The sequence below is a fragment of the Oncorhynchus kisutch genome, unplaced genomic scaffold (genome assembly GCF_002021735.2).
Source record: "Oncorhynchus kisutch isolate 150728-3 unplaced genomic scaffold, Okis_V2 Okis01b-Okis20b_hom, whole genome shotgun sequence".
Taxonomy (NCBI): domain Eukaryota; kingdom Metazoa; phylum Chordata; class Actinopteri; order Salmoniformes; family Salmonidae; genus Oncorhynchus; species Oncorhynchus kisutch.
Window position 1 is genome coordinate 3,208,609 of NW_022261978.1, and position 17,651 is coordinate 3,226,259.

The 17,651-nt window shown below is 47.4% G+C and overlaps 1 protein-coding gene across 1 annotated transcript; it reads left to right on the forward strand.

Moving 5' to 3' along the window:
* Window positions 1–2,109: 2,109 nt before the first annotated feature.
* LOC116358806 (pyrroline-5-carboxylate reductase 1, mitochondrial-like) lies at window positions 2,110–15,414 on the forward strand. Its single transcript, XM_031811014.1, has 9 exons — window positions 2,110–2,262; window positions 3,417–3,505; window positions 3,726–3,796; window positions 6,282–6,461; window positions 7,880–7,987; window positions 8,537–8,650; window positions 8,870–8,962; window positions 11,922–12,085; window positions 12,163–15,414. Exons 2-9 carry the CDS (start codon window positions 3,439–3,441, stop codon window positions 12,332–12,334), a joined length of 969 nt encoding a protein of 322 aa, XP_031666874.1. The 5' UTR covers window positions 2,110–2,262; window positions 3,417–3,438; the 3' UTR covers window positions 12,335–15,414.
* The last annotated feature ends 2,237 nt before the right edge of the window (window positions 15,415–17,651 follow it).

The following is a 17,651-nucleotide window of genomic DNA, read 5'->3' on the forward strand; positions in this document are numbered from 1 at the left end:
CTAGTGAGTCCCCTAGTGAGGCCCCTAGTGAGTCCCCTACTGAGGCCCCTAGTGAGTCCCCTAGCGAGGCTCCTAGTGAGTCCCCTAGTGAATCCCTTAGTGAGGCCCCTAGTGAGTCCCCTAGCGAGGCTCCTAGTGAGTCCCCTAGCGAGGCTCCTAGTGAGTCCCCTAGTGAATCCCTTAGTGAGGCCCTTAGTGAGTCCCCTAGCGAGGCTCCTAGTGAGTCCCCTAGTGAATCCCCTAGTGAAGCCCTAGGGAAGCCCAAGTGAGGCCCCTAGTGAAGCCCTAGTGAAGCTCGTAGTAAGGCCCCTAGTGAATCCCTGGTGAGGTCCCTAGTGAATCTCCTAGTGAGGCCTCTAGTAAACCCTAGTGAGGTCCCTAGTGAATCTCTTAGTAAGGCCCCTAGTGAGGTCCCCAGTGAAGCTCCTAGTGAGGCCCGTAGTGAGGTCCCTAGTGAATCTCCTAGTGAGGCCTCTAGTAAAGCCCTAGTGAGGTCCCTAGTGAATCTCCTAGTGAGGTCCCTAGTGAATCTCCTAGTAAGGCTCCTAATGAGGTCCCTATTGAGGCCCCTAGTGAGGTCCCTAGTGAGGCTCCTAGTGAGGTCCCTATTGAGGCCCCTAGTGAAGCTCCTAGTGAGGCCCCTCAGACAGAAGTTTTAGTCCTTAAAAAAATATATATTGTCACCGATTATTTTTTTTAAATCAAATGAGTTGAAATGAAACGGAGCTGACTCTGACGATAGACAGAGATGTCTATCTCTTCTCATATTAATGCCAGATGAGTTACCTCGGGAGCAGAGCAGATCAGACAGGAAAAAAAAGGAAATATATTATGTTCATTCGATTGGTAATATTTGGCTTTTTGAGGCTTTTTGAGAACTTCCTGTCCTATGATTACTGTGAACTAAGTCACCTTCATGGAACTTCAGAGTGTCCAGCATTCTGAGAATGTCTGGCAGGCAGGGAATTCTGCATCTCGTAGATTCCTGGATAATCCGCTCCGTCAGGAGTCTAGCTCTAGTCTGGGTACCAGTCTTTGTAGCTGACATTAATCTCATTGCTACTCCGGTGGTAGCAGGAGTGGAATGTTATAGCTGAATAGAGAATGGAAACCAGGCTAGTCTAGACCCACACATGGTCTGAATGTATGCAGTTTGGAAAAGACGGGGAAGGGGGGGGGGGGGGGCAATGTTCTCGGGGATCATCAAGCTGTTGACCTGGGTTGAGGGGGAGAGGGGAGAGGTTGCTGGAGGGGAAGCTCAGGTGACAGGGTTGGGTTGGGGAGTCTGTTATGCACGGAATGTGCTAGTTCCTATTTGTGTCGCTGCATATGGTAGCTTCCGTCTATCAGAGTGTCTCAGTAGTCTAACAAAGCTTTCTGTCCCCATCCGTCTATCAGAGTGTCTCAGTAGTCTAACAAAGCTTTCTGTCCCCATCCGTCTATCAGAGTGTCTCAGTAGTCTAACAAAGCTTTCTGTCCCCATCCGTCTATCAGAGTGTCTCAGTAGTCTAACAAAGCATTCTGTCCCCATCCGTCTATCAGAGTGTCTCAGTAGTCTAACAAAGCTTTCTGTCCCCATCCGTCTATCAGAGTGTCTCAGTAGTCTAACAAAGCTTTCTGTCCCCATCCGTCGTATTGTTTTCACCGAATGTCCAGGTTTTGAGATCAATGCAGATTAAGAAGAAAAGAAGAAGAGAGGTGGCCCCAACTCATTGAACGACTTTACTATAACCTACTTTATTCATTTATAACACATTCACAGTGCACTCATAGCCCTCTTCTTCTCAACAGCTCCTTCAACTGATTTCATTCAGTCCCACACTTTCTATAGGTTATATATGGTGGCACTGGAAGTTAAGTGGTTGACATATTGGCACAAAATAAACATAACCTACTTCTACAATGTGCATATGGCATTGAACTTGACTAACCTACATCTACAATGTGCATATGGCATTGAACTTGACCTATATTTTGGCTCCACGTACTTATTACTCTGGAAAATGATGCAACTGGGCAACGGAGACCACAAACCCCGCCCATAAGTGAATCAACGAGCCTAATCTTTACGCGGATTGGTAAGGAGTCTCAATTCATTGGTCCATTCTCATGCGCGTCATGACGGCTACCCGGAACACATAGAGATTGGAAGCCACGTTGACAATGAAGTGGTGTTTTGTTTCATTCCAAAACCGGTGAAATAACGGTAACTGCACCGGTGTGTCTGTCCAGCGGCCAAAGGGGTTGAAAATCGTACAGAAGGTAAGAGTACCTATTTTGCAAAGAACAATTTAAGCAATGTATGTTCCGTTGTTCATTAATTCATTTATTGCTCAGTCAGACAAGCTAGCTAGTGAGAAAGCATCAAAGACCAAAATAGTAACGTTACTGCACCACTAAGTCACTGTAAATAGCCATTGCTAATGTTACAAGCCCTGCTAGCTATATTTGCTGCTGCAAGAACTAATACAAATTGCGAAACAGCTACAGTAGGTGTACAATTATCTGGTTGTAGCTGGCTAGTTATGCATTACAATGTACTGATTGATGTCTCGAACCTCAAACGAGATCATGCAAGCTGCCTACTGTTAACCTACCTAACTAAATGTTATGCTAAATATTCCCAACGGAAGTATACTGAACAAATATAAACGCAACATACAACAATTTTACAGTTAATCTGAGGAAATCAGTCATTTGAAATAAATGGAATTAGACCCGAATCTATGGATTTCAGATGACTGGGAATGTAGATATGCATCTGTTGGTCACCGATACCTTAAAAGAAATGGGCCTCAGGATCTCGTCACGTTATTTCGGTGCATTCAAATTGCCATCTATAAAATGCAATTGTGTTTTTTTGTTTATTCCGGGCCCATACTATAACCACACCGCCACCATGGGGCACTCTGTATACAACGTTGACCTCAGCAAACCGCTCGCACACATGACTCCATACATGTAGTCTGCGGTTGTGAGGCTGGTTGGACATACTGCCAAATTCTCTAAAATGACGGAGGCAGCTTATGGTAGAGAAATAAACATTAAATTATCTGGCAACAGCTCTGGTGGACATTCCTTTATTCAGTATGCCTATTGCACACTCCCTCAACTTGAGGTCTGTGGCAAAACTGCACAGTCTTAGAGTGGCCTTTTATTGTCCCCAGCACAAGGTGCACCTGTGTAATGATCATGCTGTTTAATCAGCTTCTTGAAATGTCACACCTGTCAGGTGGATGGATTATCTTGGCAACGGAGAAAATGCTCACTAACAGGGATGTAAAGAAATTTGTGCACAACATTTGAGAGCAGTAAGCTTTTTGTGCGTGTAACTGTTTAGCTAAAGTTATTGTGCCTTTTGTGCTGACTGTAATATTTAATGTTTTTGTGCTGACTGTAAGATCTGGGCTTTGCAGGACAAGCCACTTCACCGGAAAGATGAGTGTAGGATTCATCGGAGCCGGCCAGCTGGCTCACGCGCTGGTGAAAGGGTTCGCATCTGCGGGTAAGAAACCGGCAACCGGTTACCAACAGGCCGTAAAAATCTGTCTGGCCAGGGCAGGTCACTCTGACTGCTCGTGTACACAAGACTGGGCCCTGAAATGTCAACAAACGGTAGCTGTTATCAGTTGCAGTTCCAGTGACACAAATCTCTGTTGTGCACTGACCTCACCTCTCTCTTTAATCCTTTCTGTGCCCATCCTCTGTCTCTCTCTCTCCCCCAGGTGTAATAGCTACTCAGAGAATCATAGCCAGTTCTCCAGATACTGATCTGCCTACTGTTGCTGGCCTGAGGGTAAGAGGCAGGGATGTGTGTTTGCTCTGTTTGTGTGTGAGCGAGGGACAGGCCTGTGCAGGCTTACCTGTTTTGTCTGTTTGAGGAAGTGTGTGTTGTGTATGTGTGTTGTTTAAATTGCCTTGCCTGGAAGGTGTGGATGTGTTTACGTGGCCTGGAAGGTGTGGATGTGTTTACGTGGCCTGGAAGGTGTGGATGTGTTTACGTGGCCTGGAAGGTGTGGATGTGTTTACGTGGCCTGGAAGGTGTGGATGTGTTTACGTGGCCTGGAAGGTGTGGATGTGTTTACGGGGCCTGGAAGGTGTGGATGTGTTTACGGGGCCTGGAAGGTGTGGATGTGTTTACGGGGCCTGGAAGGTGTGGATGTGTTTACGGGGCCTGGAAGGTGTGGATGTGTTTACGGGGCCTGGAAGGTGTGGATGTGTTTACGGGGCCTGGAAGGTGTGTGGATTAGAGGTCAACCGACTATGATTTTTCAACGCCAACCTGCCGATTTTAAAATAAAAATATATATATTTTATGTGTGTGTATGTAATAATGACAATTACAACAATACTGAATGAACCCTTTTATTTTAGCTTAATATAATACATAAATAAACTCGATTTAGTCTCAAATAAATAATGAAACATGTTCAATTTGGTTTAAATAATGCAAAAACACAGTGTCGGAGAAGAAAGTAAAAGTACAATATGTGCCATGTAAAAAAGCTAACGTTTAAGTTCCTTGCTCAGAACATGAGAACATATGAAACCTGGTGGTTCAATATTCCCAGTTAAGAAGTTTTAGGTTGTAGTTATTATAGGAATTATGACCCGTCAACTATTTCTCTCTACCATTTGTATTTCATATACCTTTGACTATTGGATGTTCTAATAGGCACTTTCGTATTGCCAGTCTAATCTCAGGAATTAATAGGCTTGAAGTCATAAACAACGCTGTGCCTCAAGCATTGCTAAGAGCTGCTGGCGAACGCAGTAAAGTGCTGTTTGAATGAGTGCTTACGAGCCTGCTGCTGCCTAGCACCGCTCAGTCAGACTGCTCTATCAAATATCAAATCATGGACTTAATTCTAATAAACACACAGCCCTTGATCATTAATATGGTCAAATCCGGTCAAATCCGGAACCATTCTATATTTTGCCGAACGGGTGGCAACCCTAAGTTTAAATGTTACATTGCACAACCTTCAATGTTATGTCATAATTGTGTAAAATTCTGTTTCGCAACAAGCCAGGCGGCCCAAACTACTGCATATACCCTGAACGCAAGAGAAGTGACACAATTTCCCTAGTTAAATGCATTTTAGCAAGCAATATTATTTTAACCAAATATGCAGGTTTAAAAAAACATACTTCTGTGTATTAATTTTAAGAAAGTCATTGATGTTTATGGTTAGGTACATTCGTGCAACGATTGTGATTGGTTCGCCAATGCTCTTTTGTTAAATCATCACCCGTTTGGTAAAGTTGAAGTAGACTGTGATCTGATGATAAATTTAACAGGCACCACATTGATTATATGCAACACAGGACAAGCTAGTTGACGTAGTAATATCATCAAGGCCACCTGGGGCGGCGGGTAGCCTAGTGGTTGGAGGCGGGTAGCCTAGTGGTTGGAGGCGGGTAGCCTAGTGGTTGGAGGCGGGTAGCCTAGTGGTTGGAGGCGGGTAGCCTAGTGGTTGGAGGCGGGTAGCCTAGTGGTTGGAGGCGGGTAGCCTAGTGGTTGGAGGCGGGTAGCCTAGTGGTTGGAGGCGGGTAGCCTAGTGGTTGGAGGCGGGTAGCCTAGTGGTTGGAGGCGGGTAGCCTAGTGGTTGGAGGCGGGTAGCCTAGTGGTTGGAGGCGGGTAGCCTAGTGGTTGGAGGCGGGTAGCCTAGTGGTTGGAGGCGGGTAGCCTAGTAACCGAAAGGTTGCAAGAACGAATTCCCGAGCTGACAAGGTAAAAATCTGTCGCTCTGCCCCTGAACAAGGCAGTTAACCAACTGTTCCTAGGCCGTCATTGAAAATAACAATTTGTTCTTGACTGACTAGTTAACAACATTTTATTTTATTTTTGTACCTTTATTTAACTTATGAAAAAACAATCAATCACTAGTTAAGTTTAAAGCTAGCTAGCAACTTACCATGACTCATTGCAGCCTCAAGGTCCTTTTTTACCCTGCACTCGCGTAACAGGTGGTCAGCTGATGTGTTTGCGTGGCCTGGGGGGGTTGGGTGTGTGTTTGCGTGCCCCTGGAGGGGGTGGGGGTGTTTGCGTGGCCTGGAGGGGGTGGGGGTGTTTGCGTGGCCTGGAGGGGGTGGGGGTGTTTGCGTGGCCTGGAGGGTGTCTGTCTGTCTGTGTATAGGTAGGTAATGCTTCAACGTTTGTATGAGGGCTCTGCATTGTGTGTGTGTGTGTGTACACATCCTAGAAGGCCTTGCATATTCACTCTTAACCTGTCTCTCCCTCTGTCTTCCTGTCTTTCTGTCTCTCCCTCCTCCTCTAGAAAATGGGTGCTATCCTCACCACCAGTAACAAGGAGGTGGTGAACAAGAGTGATGTCCTGTTCCTGGCAGTCAAACCCCACATCATCCCCTTTGTGCTGGATGAGATTGGACCAGACATAGAGGATAGACACCTTATAGTGTCCTGTGCTGCAGGAGTCACCATCAGCTCTATAGAGAAGGTCAGAACCTGTCCTGGACCGGTCTGGTGGAGTCACCATCAGCTCTATAGAGAAGGTCAGAAAACACACACTTGCATGGACACACAGAGAAGGTCAGAACCTGTCCTGGACCGGTCTGGTGGAGTCACCATCAGCTCTATAGAGAAGGCCAGAACCTGTCCTGGACCGGTCTGGTGGAGTCACCATCAGCTCTATAGAGAAGGTCAGAACCTGTCTTGGACCGGTCTGGTGGAGTCCATGGATCACTTGAAAAATAGTCTTGTGAGGTAGTGCCTATTTAGTTCTGTCCTCAATGTCAGAGGAAAACATAGGTATAGTGAAATGTTTTGTTTTACAGGGTCAGCCATAGTAGTACTGCGCCCATGGAGAAAATTGGGATTAAGTGCCTTGCTCAAGGGCACATGGACAGAGTTGTTGTTAATATTATTATCATTGGCTCTGGGATTTGAACTAGCAACCATTCGGTAACTGGCCCAATATTGAAGAACCTAAAGAACGGTCAATGGACCAGGTCTCTTTTAAACTCCACAGTGCTGCCAGGACCCAAGAATTCCTCCTATAATCTCCTTTTATGACACTGTCCTCGTCACCTTTTGTTGTTATTTACATAACAGAGCCCCGTCTCCTCCATTTAGAAGTCTCCTTCCTGTACCTCCTCCGTGTAGTAGAAGGCTCCCTGCGGTACCACCTCCGTGTAGTAGGATGCTCCCTCCGTGTAGTAGGAGGCTCCCTGCGGTACCACCTCCGTGTAGTAGGATGCTCCCTCCGTGTAGTAGGAGGCTCCCTGCGGTACCACCTCCGTGTAGTAGGAGGCTCCCTCCGTGTAGTAGGAGGCTCCCTCCGGTACCACCTCCGTGTAGTAGGAGGCTCCCTCCGGTACCACCTCCGTGTAGTAGGAGGCTCCCTCCGGTACCACCTCCGTGTAGTAGGAGGCTCCCTCCGGTACCACCTCCGTGTAGTAGGAGGCTCCCTGCTGTACCACCTCCGTGTAGTAGGAGGCTCCCTGCTGTGCCACCTCCGTGTAGTAGGAGGCTCCCTGCTGTGCCACCTCCGTGTAGTAGGAGGCTCCCTGCTGTGCCACCTCCGTGTAGTAGGAGGCTCCCTGCTGTGCCACCTCCGTGTAGTAGGAGGCTCCCTGCTGTGCCACCTCCGTGTAGTAGGAGGCTCCCTCCGGTGCCACCTCCGTGTAGTAGGAGGCTCCCTCCGGTGCCACCTCTAACCAATACTCTCGCTCTCTCTCCCCTTCACTAACCCATCTCTCTCGCTCTCTCTCCCCTTCACTAACCCATCTCTCTCGCTCTCTCTCCCCTTCACTAACCCATCTCTCTCGCTCTCTCTCCCCTTCACTAACCCATCTCTCTCGCTCTCTCTCCCCTTCACTAACCCATCTCTCTCGCTCTCTCCTTTTCTCCCCCCAGAAGCTGCTTCAGTACCGTCCGTTCCCCAAGGTGATGAGGTGTATGACCAACACCCCCGTCGTGGTGAGAGAGGGAGCTACAGTCTACGCTACAGGAACACATGCTGAGGTACACACACACATTCACTAGGCACATTCTGACGTACACGCATTCACTAGGCACATTCTGACGTACACGCATTCACTAGGCACATTCTGACGTACACGCATTCACTAGGCACATTCTGACGTACACGCACTCACTAGGCACATTCTGACGTACACGCACTCACTAGGCACATTCTGACGTACACGCACTCACTAGGCACATTCTGACGTACACGCACTCACTAGGCACATTCTGACGTACACGCACTCACTAGGCACATTCTGACGTACACGCACTCACTAGGCACATTCTGACGTACACGCACTCACTAGGCACATTCTGACGTACACGCACTCACTAGGCACATTCTGACGTACACGCACACACACACATTCACTAGGCACCAAACAGAAGAAAACCGGGTGAACCCGTTTCTGTTGCAAAAAAAAGTATTTCTACAGTGAATTAAGGGTCAAATCTCCATCTCTTTTATCTTAATACCGTTCTCTCTCCCCATCGCTCTCTCTTTCCCCATCTCTCTCTCTCTCTCTCTCCCCACCTGTGTGGCAGGTGGAGGATGGTAAGTTGTTGGAACAGCTGATGGCCAGTGTTGGGTTCTGTACAGAGGTGGAGGAGGACCTTATCGATGCCGTCACCGGCCTCAGTGGCAGCGGCCCCGCCTACGTGAGTCACTGACCTATCATAGAGGGGTTGAGGGGCCTGGCCATGCCTACGTGAGTCACTGACCTATCATAGAGGGGTAGAGGGGCCTGGCCATGCCTATGTGAGTCACTGTTGGCCTTCCTCCATACACATTACACACTGCTAAGCACCCACTCACAATGTATTTACCTCAGTGGGTGATTTCTGTCCTAAATAAAGTGGTTGTGTGTGTGATGACAGGCGTTCACAGCTCTGGATGCCCTAGCCGATGGAGGGGTGAAGATGGGTCTACCCAGGAGACTAGCGGTCAGACTGGGAGCTCAGGCACTACTGGTCAGTAACATCATAGTATCACACTGTCACATATCATTACACTGTCACATATCATTACACTGTCACATATCATTACACTGTCACATATCATTACAACTCAGGTCTAACTGGTCAGTAACATCATATCATTACACTGTCACATATCATTACACTGTCACATATCATTACACTGTCACATATCATTACACTGTCACATATCATTACAACTCAGGTCTAACTGGTCAGTAACATCATATCATTACACTGTCACATATCATTACACTGTCACATATCATTACAACTCAGGTCTAACTGGTCAGTAACATCATATCATTACACTGTCACATATCATTACAACTCAGGTCTAACTGGTCAGTAACATCATTACACTGTCACACATCATTACACTGTCACATCATTACACTGCCACACATCATTACAGCTCAGGTCTAACTGGTCCTTAACATCATATCATTACACTGTAACACATTATTACACTGTCACATATCATTACAGCCCATCGTTACACCAGACAGACCACAGCCTAAACAACGACCCATCGTTACACCAGACAGACCAGAGCCCAAACAGCAACCCATCGTTACACCAGACAGACCACAGCCCAAACAACGACCCATCGTTACACCAGACAGACCACAGCCCAAACAGCAACCCATCATTACACCAGACAGACCACAGCCCAAACAACGACCCATCGTTACACCAGACAGACCACAGCCCAAACAACGACCCATCGTTACACCAGACAGACCACAGCCCAAACAACGACCCATCGTTACACCAGACAGACCACAGCCCAAACAACGACCCATCGTTACACCAGACAGACCAGAGCCCAAACAACGACCCATCGTTACACCAGACAGACCAGAGCCCAAACAGCTACCCATCGTTACACCAGACAGACCACAGCCCAAACAGCAACCCATCGTTACACCAGACAGACCACAGCCTAAACAACGACCCATCGTTACACCAGACAGACCACAGCCCAAACAACGACCCATCGTTACACCAGACAGACCACAGCCCAAACAACGACCCATCGTTACACCAGACAGACCAGAGCCCAAACAACGACCCATCGTTACACCAGACAGCCCAAACAACGACCCATCGTTACACCAGACAGCCCAAACAACAACCCATCGTTACACCAGACAGACCAGAGCCCAAACAACGACCCCTCGTTACACCAGACAGACCACAGCCCAAACAACGACCCCTCGTTACACCAGACAGACCAGAGCCCAAACAGCTACCCATCGTTACACCAGACAGCCCAAACAACGACCCATCGTTACACCAGACAGACCACAGCCCAAACAACGACCCATCGTTACACCAGACAGACCACAGCCCAAACAACGACCCATCGTTACACCAGACAGACCACAGCCCAAACAACGACCCATCGTTACACCAGACAGACCAGAGCCCAAACAGCTACCCATCATTACACCAGACAGACCACAGCCCAAACAACGACCCATCCTTACACCAGACAGACCAGAGCCCAAACAGCTACCTATCATTACACCAGACAGACCACAGCCCAAACAGCTACCCATCATTACACCAGACAGACCAGAGTAACAGTAGTAGAACGGAGGACCGTTTTTCTGAATTCAACATGACATTTTTTAACGTTGGAATTTCACTTTGTTTCCTGTATAGAACACATTTAAAACATTGTCACACTGCATTGTTCTGAGCCCCAGGCTAGACGGGTCCTGGGGTAGCTTAATTAACCTGTGTTCACACTGCATTGTTCTGAGCCCCAGGCTAGACTGGTCCTGAGGTAGCTTAATTAACCTGTGTTCACACTGCATTGTTCTGAGCCCCAGGCTAGACTGGTCCTGGGGTAGCTTAATTAACCTGTGTTCACACAAGCATTTGCTAACTCTGGACTAAGTTTTAGTCCTGGGCTACGGAGTCACTTGTATTCCTTAGGCCTGAGCTAACGGACAAACACAACATGCAACCAACACATCTGACACGCGACCAATGTTATGAGGAATACGACGTTTATTAACACATTATTTCACATTGCTTCTAGACTAGCATTTGATTTCCAACAGTACTAGTTTGTACAAACCTTGCTGTCTGCCTGACCTTAAATAATTTTTTCACTTATGAAATTAGATGTCACCCCTGTAAAGACGATGCTGTGCACGAACGAGACGGCAACTTTTCTAATCCCGGCGAAATCATGCAACAATAATAATATTATCATGGATATATCTAATTACAGTAAATGTCAATATTAAATCTATGAAATAAACGAAAATGGAGCGTTTGCTGCCCTTCCAGCTGTAGAGTTTTTAGCTTTAGTTGGCTGAGTAAGAAGACGTTAGCCAGCCTGCTACATAGCAACCATTTCTGTTATGCATAGCAACCAATGTTTATGCCCGGATGAAAGTGTTTTGTCCTCAGATGGAATAGTTCTCAATGTAACGCGCAGAACGCATCACAAGCGTATGTACATTAAGGGATTGTGATTGGACAGTGACCATTCTAGGCGATGTTCTTGACCCCGATTCACACACACTGGCAATTTATGCGCGGTGTTTCTGGGGCTAGTGTGCGCGGTGTTTCTGGGGCTAGTGTGCGCGGTGTTTCTGGGGCTAGTGTGCGCGGTGTTTCTGGGGCTAGTGTGCGCGGTGTTTCTGGGGTGTGCGCTGTCTGAGCTAACGCTACTCTGGAGCAGGGCAGCTAGCTTGTGCTAAGGTGGATGCTATCCCACTTTACAATGTGTGAACACTCGCTTAGTCCCGGGCTAACCCCAGATTGTAAATAATGATGACCTTTGAACTGTTTTTGTTTACACCCCCCCCCCCCCCCCAGCTCCCATTTTAATTCTAAAATCTAAAAGGAGTCAATATGATGCCCTTGCTGGTTTTGTGGTTGACTGATGGTGACTCCCTCCCTCTGTCTGTCTCTCCTCCTTCACCCACAGGGAGCAGCTAAGATGTTGTTGGACTCTGAGCTGCACCCTGGCCAGCTGAAGGACAACGTGTGTTCCCCTGGGGGAGCCACCATCCACGCCCTGCACGTGATGGAGAGTGGCGGATTCCGCAGTCTGCTCATCAACGCCGTGGAGGCTTCTTGTATCAGGACACGGTGAGGGAGGAGAGAGACACACACCTGAAACCAGACACACACAGGCATGCTGACTTACCTCCTCCCCTCCTCCTCAGGGAGCTGCAGTTCCTAGCGGACCAGGAGCGCATCTCCCCGGCAGCCATTAAGAAGACCACCCTGGACAAGGTCCTGCAGCAGCCTGGGGTCAGCCAGGGGTCAGGGGTCAACGGCAAGCCAGGACTCAGCCTCAGGAGAAACCCCCCAGGACCTGTCAAGAAGAACAACTGAGATGGAGACACACACACACACACACCACCTATAACACCAGGACTCAGCGTCAGGAGAAACCCCCCCAGGATCTGTCAAGAAGAACAGCGATGGATGGACACACACTCTCTCTCACAACATTTGGAAATGCAGCTTGCACAGACCCATAGCGTTGTCTGACAGGGAGTCTGTGTACACACACGTGAACAGAAATGCATGTACAACATGCCGCCTATCTACCTTGTCTTCAGTCTGTCTGAGGATGTGTGTCTCCGCGGTGATAACGACCCAATGGGCCAAAACATCAGTGAATATTTCAGATAGAAATGCTATGCATAGAGCTGACATGAGTCCTTATTCTGCATGACAGAGGAATGCATAGAATCTGTTCTTTGCAATTCATTTCTTTCTGAGCGTTTTCTTTTTAATGTTTCCCCTGCAGCCGAAGCAGGCAACAGATGGCTTCAGTGATGGCTTTTTTTGCCTGATGACTCAAACTGAATTCTTCCCACTGCTCTGTTCACTGCACATGTTGAAGTTGTTTGTGGTGATGTCATAATGAGGGATGTTGTACAAAAAATGATCAGCGATTGGATCATCTCGAACAATCAGAGCATCAAAGCCAATGACGCATCATTTTTTTTTAAATGCCTCTTTACTCACGTGTGCTTTGGTTCTGGCCCAACCCATTGGTTTCTGGGACCAATCGGAACCTTTGTTTGTTCAGGACAACCGTCAGGGGCGGGGTACTCAGATCCAGACTCATTGCGGAGAATTAATGCTAGTGGTCTAGCGTTTTCATGGGAGCAAGGCGTTTGGGTACCTAGGCAAGCCATTTCTAAGGCAGTGTCCCAAATTGCACCCTATTCTCCCCCTCCCCAATAGGGGTCAAAGGTAGTGCACTATAAAGGAAATAGGCTGCCATTTGGGATTTACGCCAAGTGTACTATACAGAGAGTTCCAATGTATTTAATATGAAGCCAGATCACGCCATGAAAACCCTTTTATTTTGCTTGTTGTGATTTGCTTGTCATTATTCTTGGCCTACAGTGTTATTTTATGGACTGACTGAACAACAATTGTTTTGAGTTTTTGTTTTTTACATATTCTATTGTCCGTATGTTGCGGTCACCATCAGGACAAAAAATGAACACTAGCCACCAGACAAATGAACAGTAGCCACCAGACAAGTGAACACTAGCCACCAGACAAATGAACAGTAGCCACCAGACAAGTGAACACTAGCCACCAGACAAATGAACAGTAGCCACCAGACAAGTGAACACTAGCCACCAGACAAATGAACAGTAGCCACCAGACAAGTGAACACTAGCCACCAGACAAATGAACAGTAGCCACCAGACAAGTGAACACTAGCCACCAGACAAGTGAACACTAGCCACCAGACAAGTGAACACTAGCCACCAGACAAGTGAACACTAGCCACCAGACAAGTGAACACTAGCCACCAGACAAGTGAACACTAGCCACCAGACAAATGAACACTAGCCACTAGTAATCTGCATAGATTACCAGAACTAAACCAGATCTGGAGATGTGTTCAACATCTCAGTAACCACAGCAACGTGATGTAACAATCTGATCATCTGCATAGATTACCAGAACTAACCCAGACCTGGAGACATGTTCAACATCTCAGTAACCACAGCAACGTGATGTAACAATCTGATCATCTGCAGACATATTCAGTCTATCTGTTAAGTGAGGAAGACTCATCCTTCAGCGAAGAAGATGCTACCATGTTATTATGTCTCTCTGAAAGGGAATGTGGTATTTAACCTTCCAGTATATCTACTTTATCTCTGTCGTCAGTGTATGTTTTGATACTGATTAGGAAAATGTGTATGGTCAATTACCAAAGGCTCTGTCCTACATTGTATATTGAGTTAGCATATGTTAGTGAAAGGAGGCAAGTCGAGGAAGCTACTTACCATAGAGTATTGGGATGCAGCCCAGCTCTAGCTGTTCAGTTGTTTCAACTCAGCATCTGGAGACACAGAGGAAGTCACAGTACAGTATGATGATGTCCTGCCCCCCCCCCCCCCCCCTTTGCCTTGACAAGTACAGTTCTACAGATGTCATGGCCCGTCATCGTCACGTACTCAACGGGGGACAGACGGGGTACAGTTTCAACCCCAGTGCCCCCGCGGATACAAATAGACATTTGTGAAGAGTGGCTGTGTACCAAATGGCACCCTGTTCCCTACATAGTCCTCTAAGGGTCCTGGTCCAGTGTTGTCTACTATACAGGGAATGTGGTGGCATTTGGGAGTCAGGATGCAGACAGTTTTTCCCTCACTGCCATAGATACGGATTCTGATTGGTTGGTGAGGGAGGAAACGAGCCGACCGGTTTTAGAACCCTGTCGGCATTCTGAAGGAGGTGGGTGACATCTCAGGTCCAGGAGAGGTTCAGGTCAGGGTGGATGTGGCATTCTATACCCTATACAGTGCAACACTTCTGACTAGGACCCATAGGGCTGTGGTCAAAAGTAGTGCACTAGGAAATGTGGGTGCCAATGAGCATGCACAGACTGGCTCTTGGGGTTACCCAACGTCAACATCTACTTTTTGGTGGCACATTGATATTTAAATTGTTATGGGGGTGACCCCCAGCCCTCCTGCATTTCAAATCATGGTTCATTTCCTGTCTTTTTTCTCTCCTTTTATACTCTAAACTTTAAAGTCAAACTAAAAGAAAGTCATCCAAGTTCATTTTACTTCTACAATAACTTTTATATTGCCTTCAACAATATTACAGGACACAGGCCAATTGTTTGTTTGCCTCTGAAATATGACTGCAGAAGACCATGTTGTGTGAGAGTTGTCCTCCACGGCGTGTCCATTGTAAAGTCTGCAGTTTGAATAGAAGACATACTTTACGAGGCACCAGGTGTAGAAGGTAATGACAATATGCAGGGAAACCGTGGAGACAAGCGTCAGTGGAGATAAATGTTCCCCAATCACAGCGGAACAATACTAACCGCTTGCAGCCTACAGGATTAGCTAGATTACGGTTAAAAGTGGCCTTTGATTAAAGTGTGTGTGTGTGTAAAAAATAAATAAAGGCCTTGATTAAAACTGTCTCCCGCGTCCCACTCCACGCTCCCCGGCCCCAGAGGCTCTGTCTGCGTCCCTAATTCCACCCTACTCCCTATATAGTTGACTGATTTGGACCAGAGCCCTGGTCAACAGTAATACACTATAAAATGAACAGGGTGGTATCTGGGACGCAGCCTCTGTTTGTGTGGTGGGTTTTCAGGAGGAAGGGTTAGTACTGGAGACGCTGAAGTGGTTCACTAATCCCTCTTTTATTCTGAAAGGTTATTCTCCGCTGTCGCAGAGATAAGTCCTGCTCCTCAAGAGGATTCCATTTGACTCTCAATAACACACACACCTACACACAGTGTGGTCGGGAGAGGAGAGTTCAATAGCGGTTAATCCTCCCACACAGTGTGTGTGTGTGTCATTCCAAAGGCCTTTGAACAGGAGGAATGGACCCGTCTTTTTCACTTGTCCTAGGCCAGGACTCTCCGACCCTGTTCCTGGAGAGATACCCTCCTGGAGGTTCACTCCGACCCTGTTCCTGGAGAGATACCCTCCTGGAGGTTCACTCCGACCCTGTTCCTGGAGAGATACCCTCCTGGAGGTTCACTCCGACCCCTGTTCCCGGAGAGAGACCCTCCTTTAGGTTTTCACTCCGACCCCTGTTCCCGGAGAGAGACCCTCCTTTAGGTTTTCACTCCGACCCCTGTTCCCGGAGAGAGACCCTCCTTTAGGTTTTCACTCCGACCCCTGTTCCCGGAGAGAGACCCTCCTTTAGGTTTTCACTCCGACCCCTGTTCCCGGAGAGAGACCCTCCTTTAGGTTTTCACTCCGACCCCAGTTGTAACTAACCTGATGCAGCTGATCAACCAGCTAATTATTATAATCAGAGGAGCTAGATTAGGGTTGGAGCAAAAACATACAGGAGGGTAGCCGTCCAGGAACAGGGTCGGATTGAACCTACAGGAGGGTATCTCTCCAGGAACAGGGTCGGAGTGAACCTCCAGGAGGGTATCTCTCCAGGAACAGGGTCGGAGTGAACCTCCAGGAGGGTATCTCTCCAGGAACAGGGTCGGATTGGATTTACAGGATGATCCCTCATTCAGACCTATAGCCATACCTCATTCAGACCTATAGCCAGATCTCATTCAGACCTATCGCCATACCTCATTCAGACCTATAGCCATACCTCAGTCAGACCTATAGCCATATCTCATTCAGACCTATAGCCATACCTCATTCAGACCTATAGCCATACCTCATTCAGACCTATAGCCATATCTCATTCAGACCTATAGCCATACCTCATTCAGACCTATAGCCATACCTCATTCAGACCTATAGCCATATCTCATTCAGACCTATAGCCATACCGCATTCAGACCTATAGCCATATCTCATTCAGACCTATAGCCATACCTCATTCAGACCTATAGCCATACCTCATTCAGACCTATAGCCATACCTCATTCAGACCTATAGCCAGATCTCATTCAGACCTATAGCCATACCTCATTCAGACCTATAGCCATACCTCATTCAGACCTATAGCCATACCTCATTCAGACCTATAGCCATACCTCATTCAGACCTATAGCCAGATCTCATAAAATTGTTTATCCATCAAGACAGACCAGACAGGCTCACCTCTGACGTGTGTGTGTGAGAGAGAGAACATTGATCTCAGAGATGATATTGTATCTCTAGATGCAGCTGATGGAACAGGAGAGTGAAAGAGAGCGGGAGAACAGGAGGATGTGAGTCAGCACTCTGGGCTTCTCTTTGTGGTTCTGACATTGTTTGTGTTCCAAATGGAACCCTATTCCCTATATAGTGCACTACTTTTGACCAGGGACTATAGGGTTGTAGCTAAAAGTAGTGCACTATAAATGGAATAGGGTGCCATTTTGGGACAAATTCCTTCAAACAGTTATTTTAGGCGTCATTCAACTGGACCTAGTCCTAGACAAGACAGAACTATAGTTTATGTACAGATCTAGACAGAACTATAGTTTATGTACAGATCTAGACAGAACTATAGTTTATGTACAGATCTAGACAGAACTATAGTTTATGTACAGATTTAGACAGAACTATAGTTTATGTACAGATGGGTAGTCATCTAAAGTGGCATCTTCTCCCCCTTTCCTTCTCTCTCCCTCTCCTCTCCCCCTCTCTTCTCCCCCTTTCCTCTCTCTCCTCTCCTCTCCCCCCTCCTCTCTCCCTCTCCCCTCCCCCTCTCTTCTCCCCCTTTCCTCTCTCTCCTCTCCTCT

Coding starts and splice junctions, on each gene's coding strand:
- LOC116358806 (XM_031811014.1), top strand. CDS start 3,439: ATGAGTGTAGGATTCATCGGAGCCGGCCAGCTGGCTCACGCGCTGGTG. Junction 3,506..3,725: donor GAAAGGGTTCGCATCTGCGG/GTAAGAAACCGG, acceptor TCTCTCCCCCAG/GTGTAATAGCTACTCAGAGA. Junction 12,086..12,162: donor GCTTCTTGTATCAGGACACG/GTGAGGGAGGAG, acceptor CCTCCTCCTCAG/GGAGCTGCAGTTCCTAGCGG.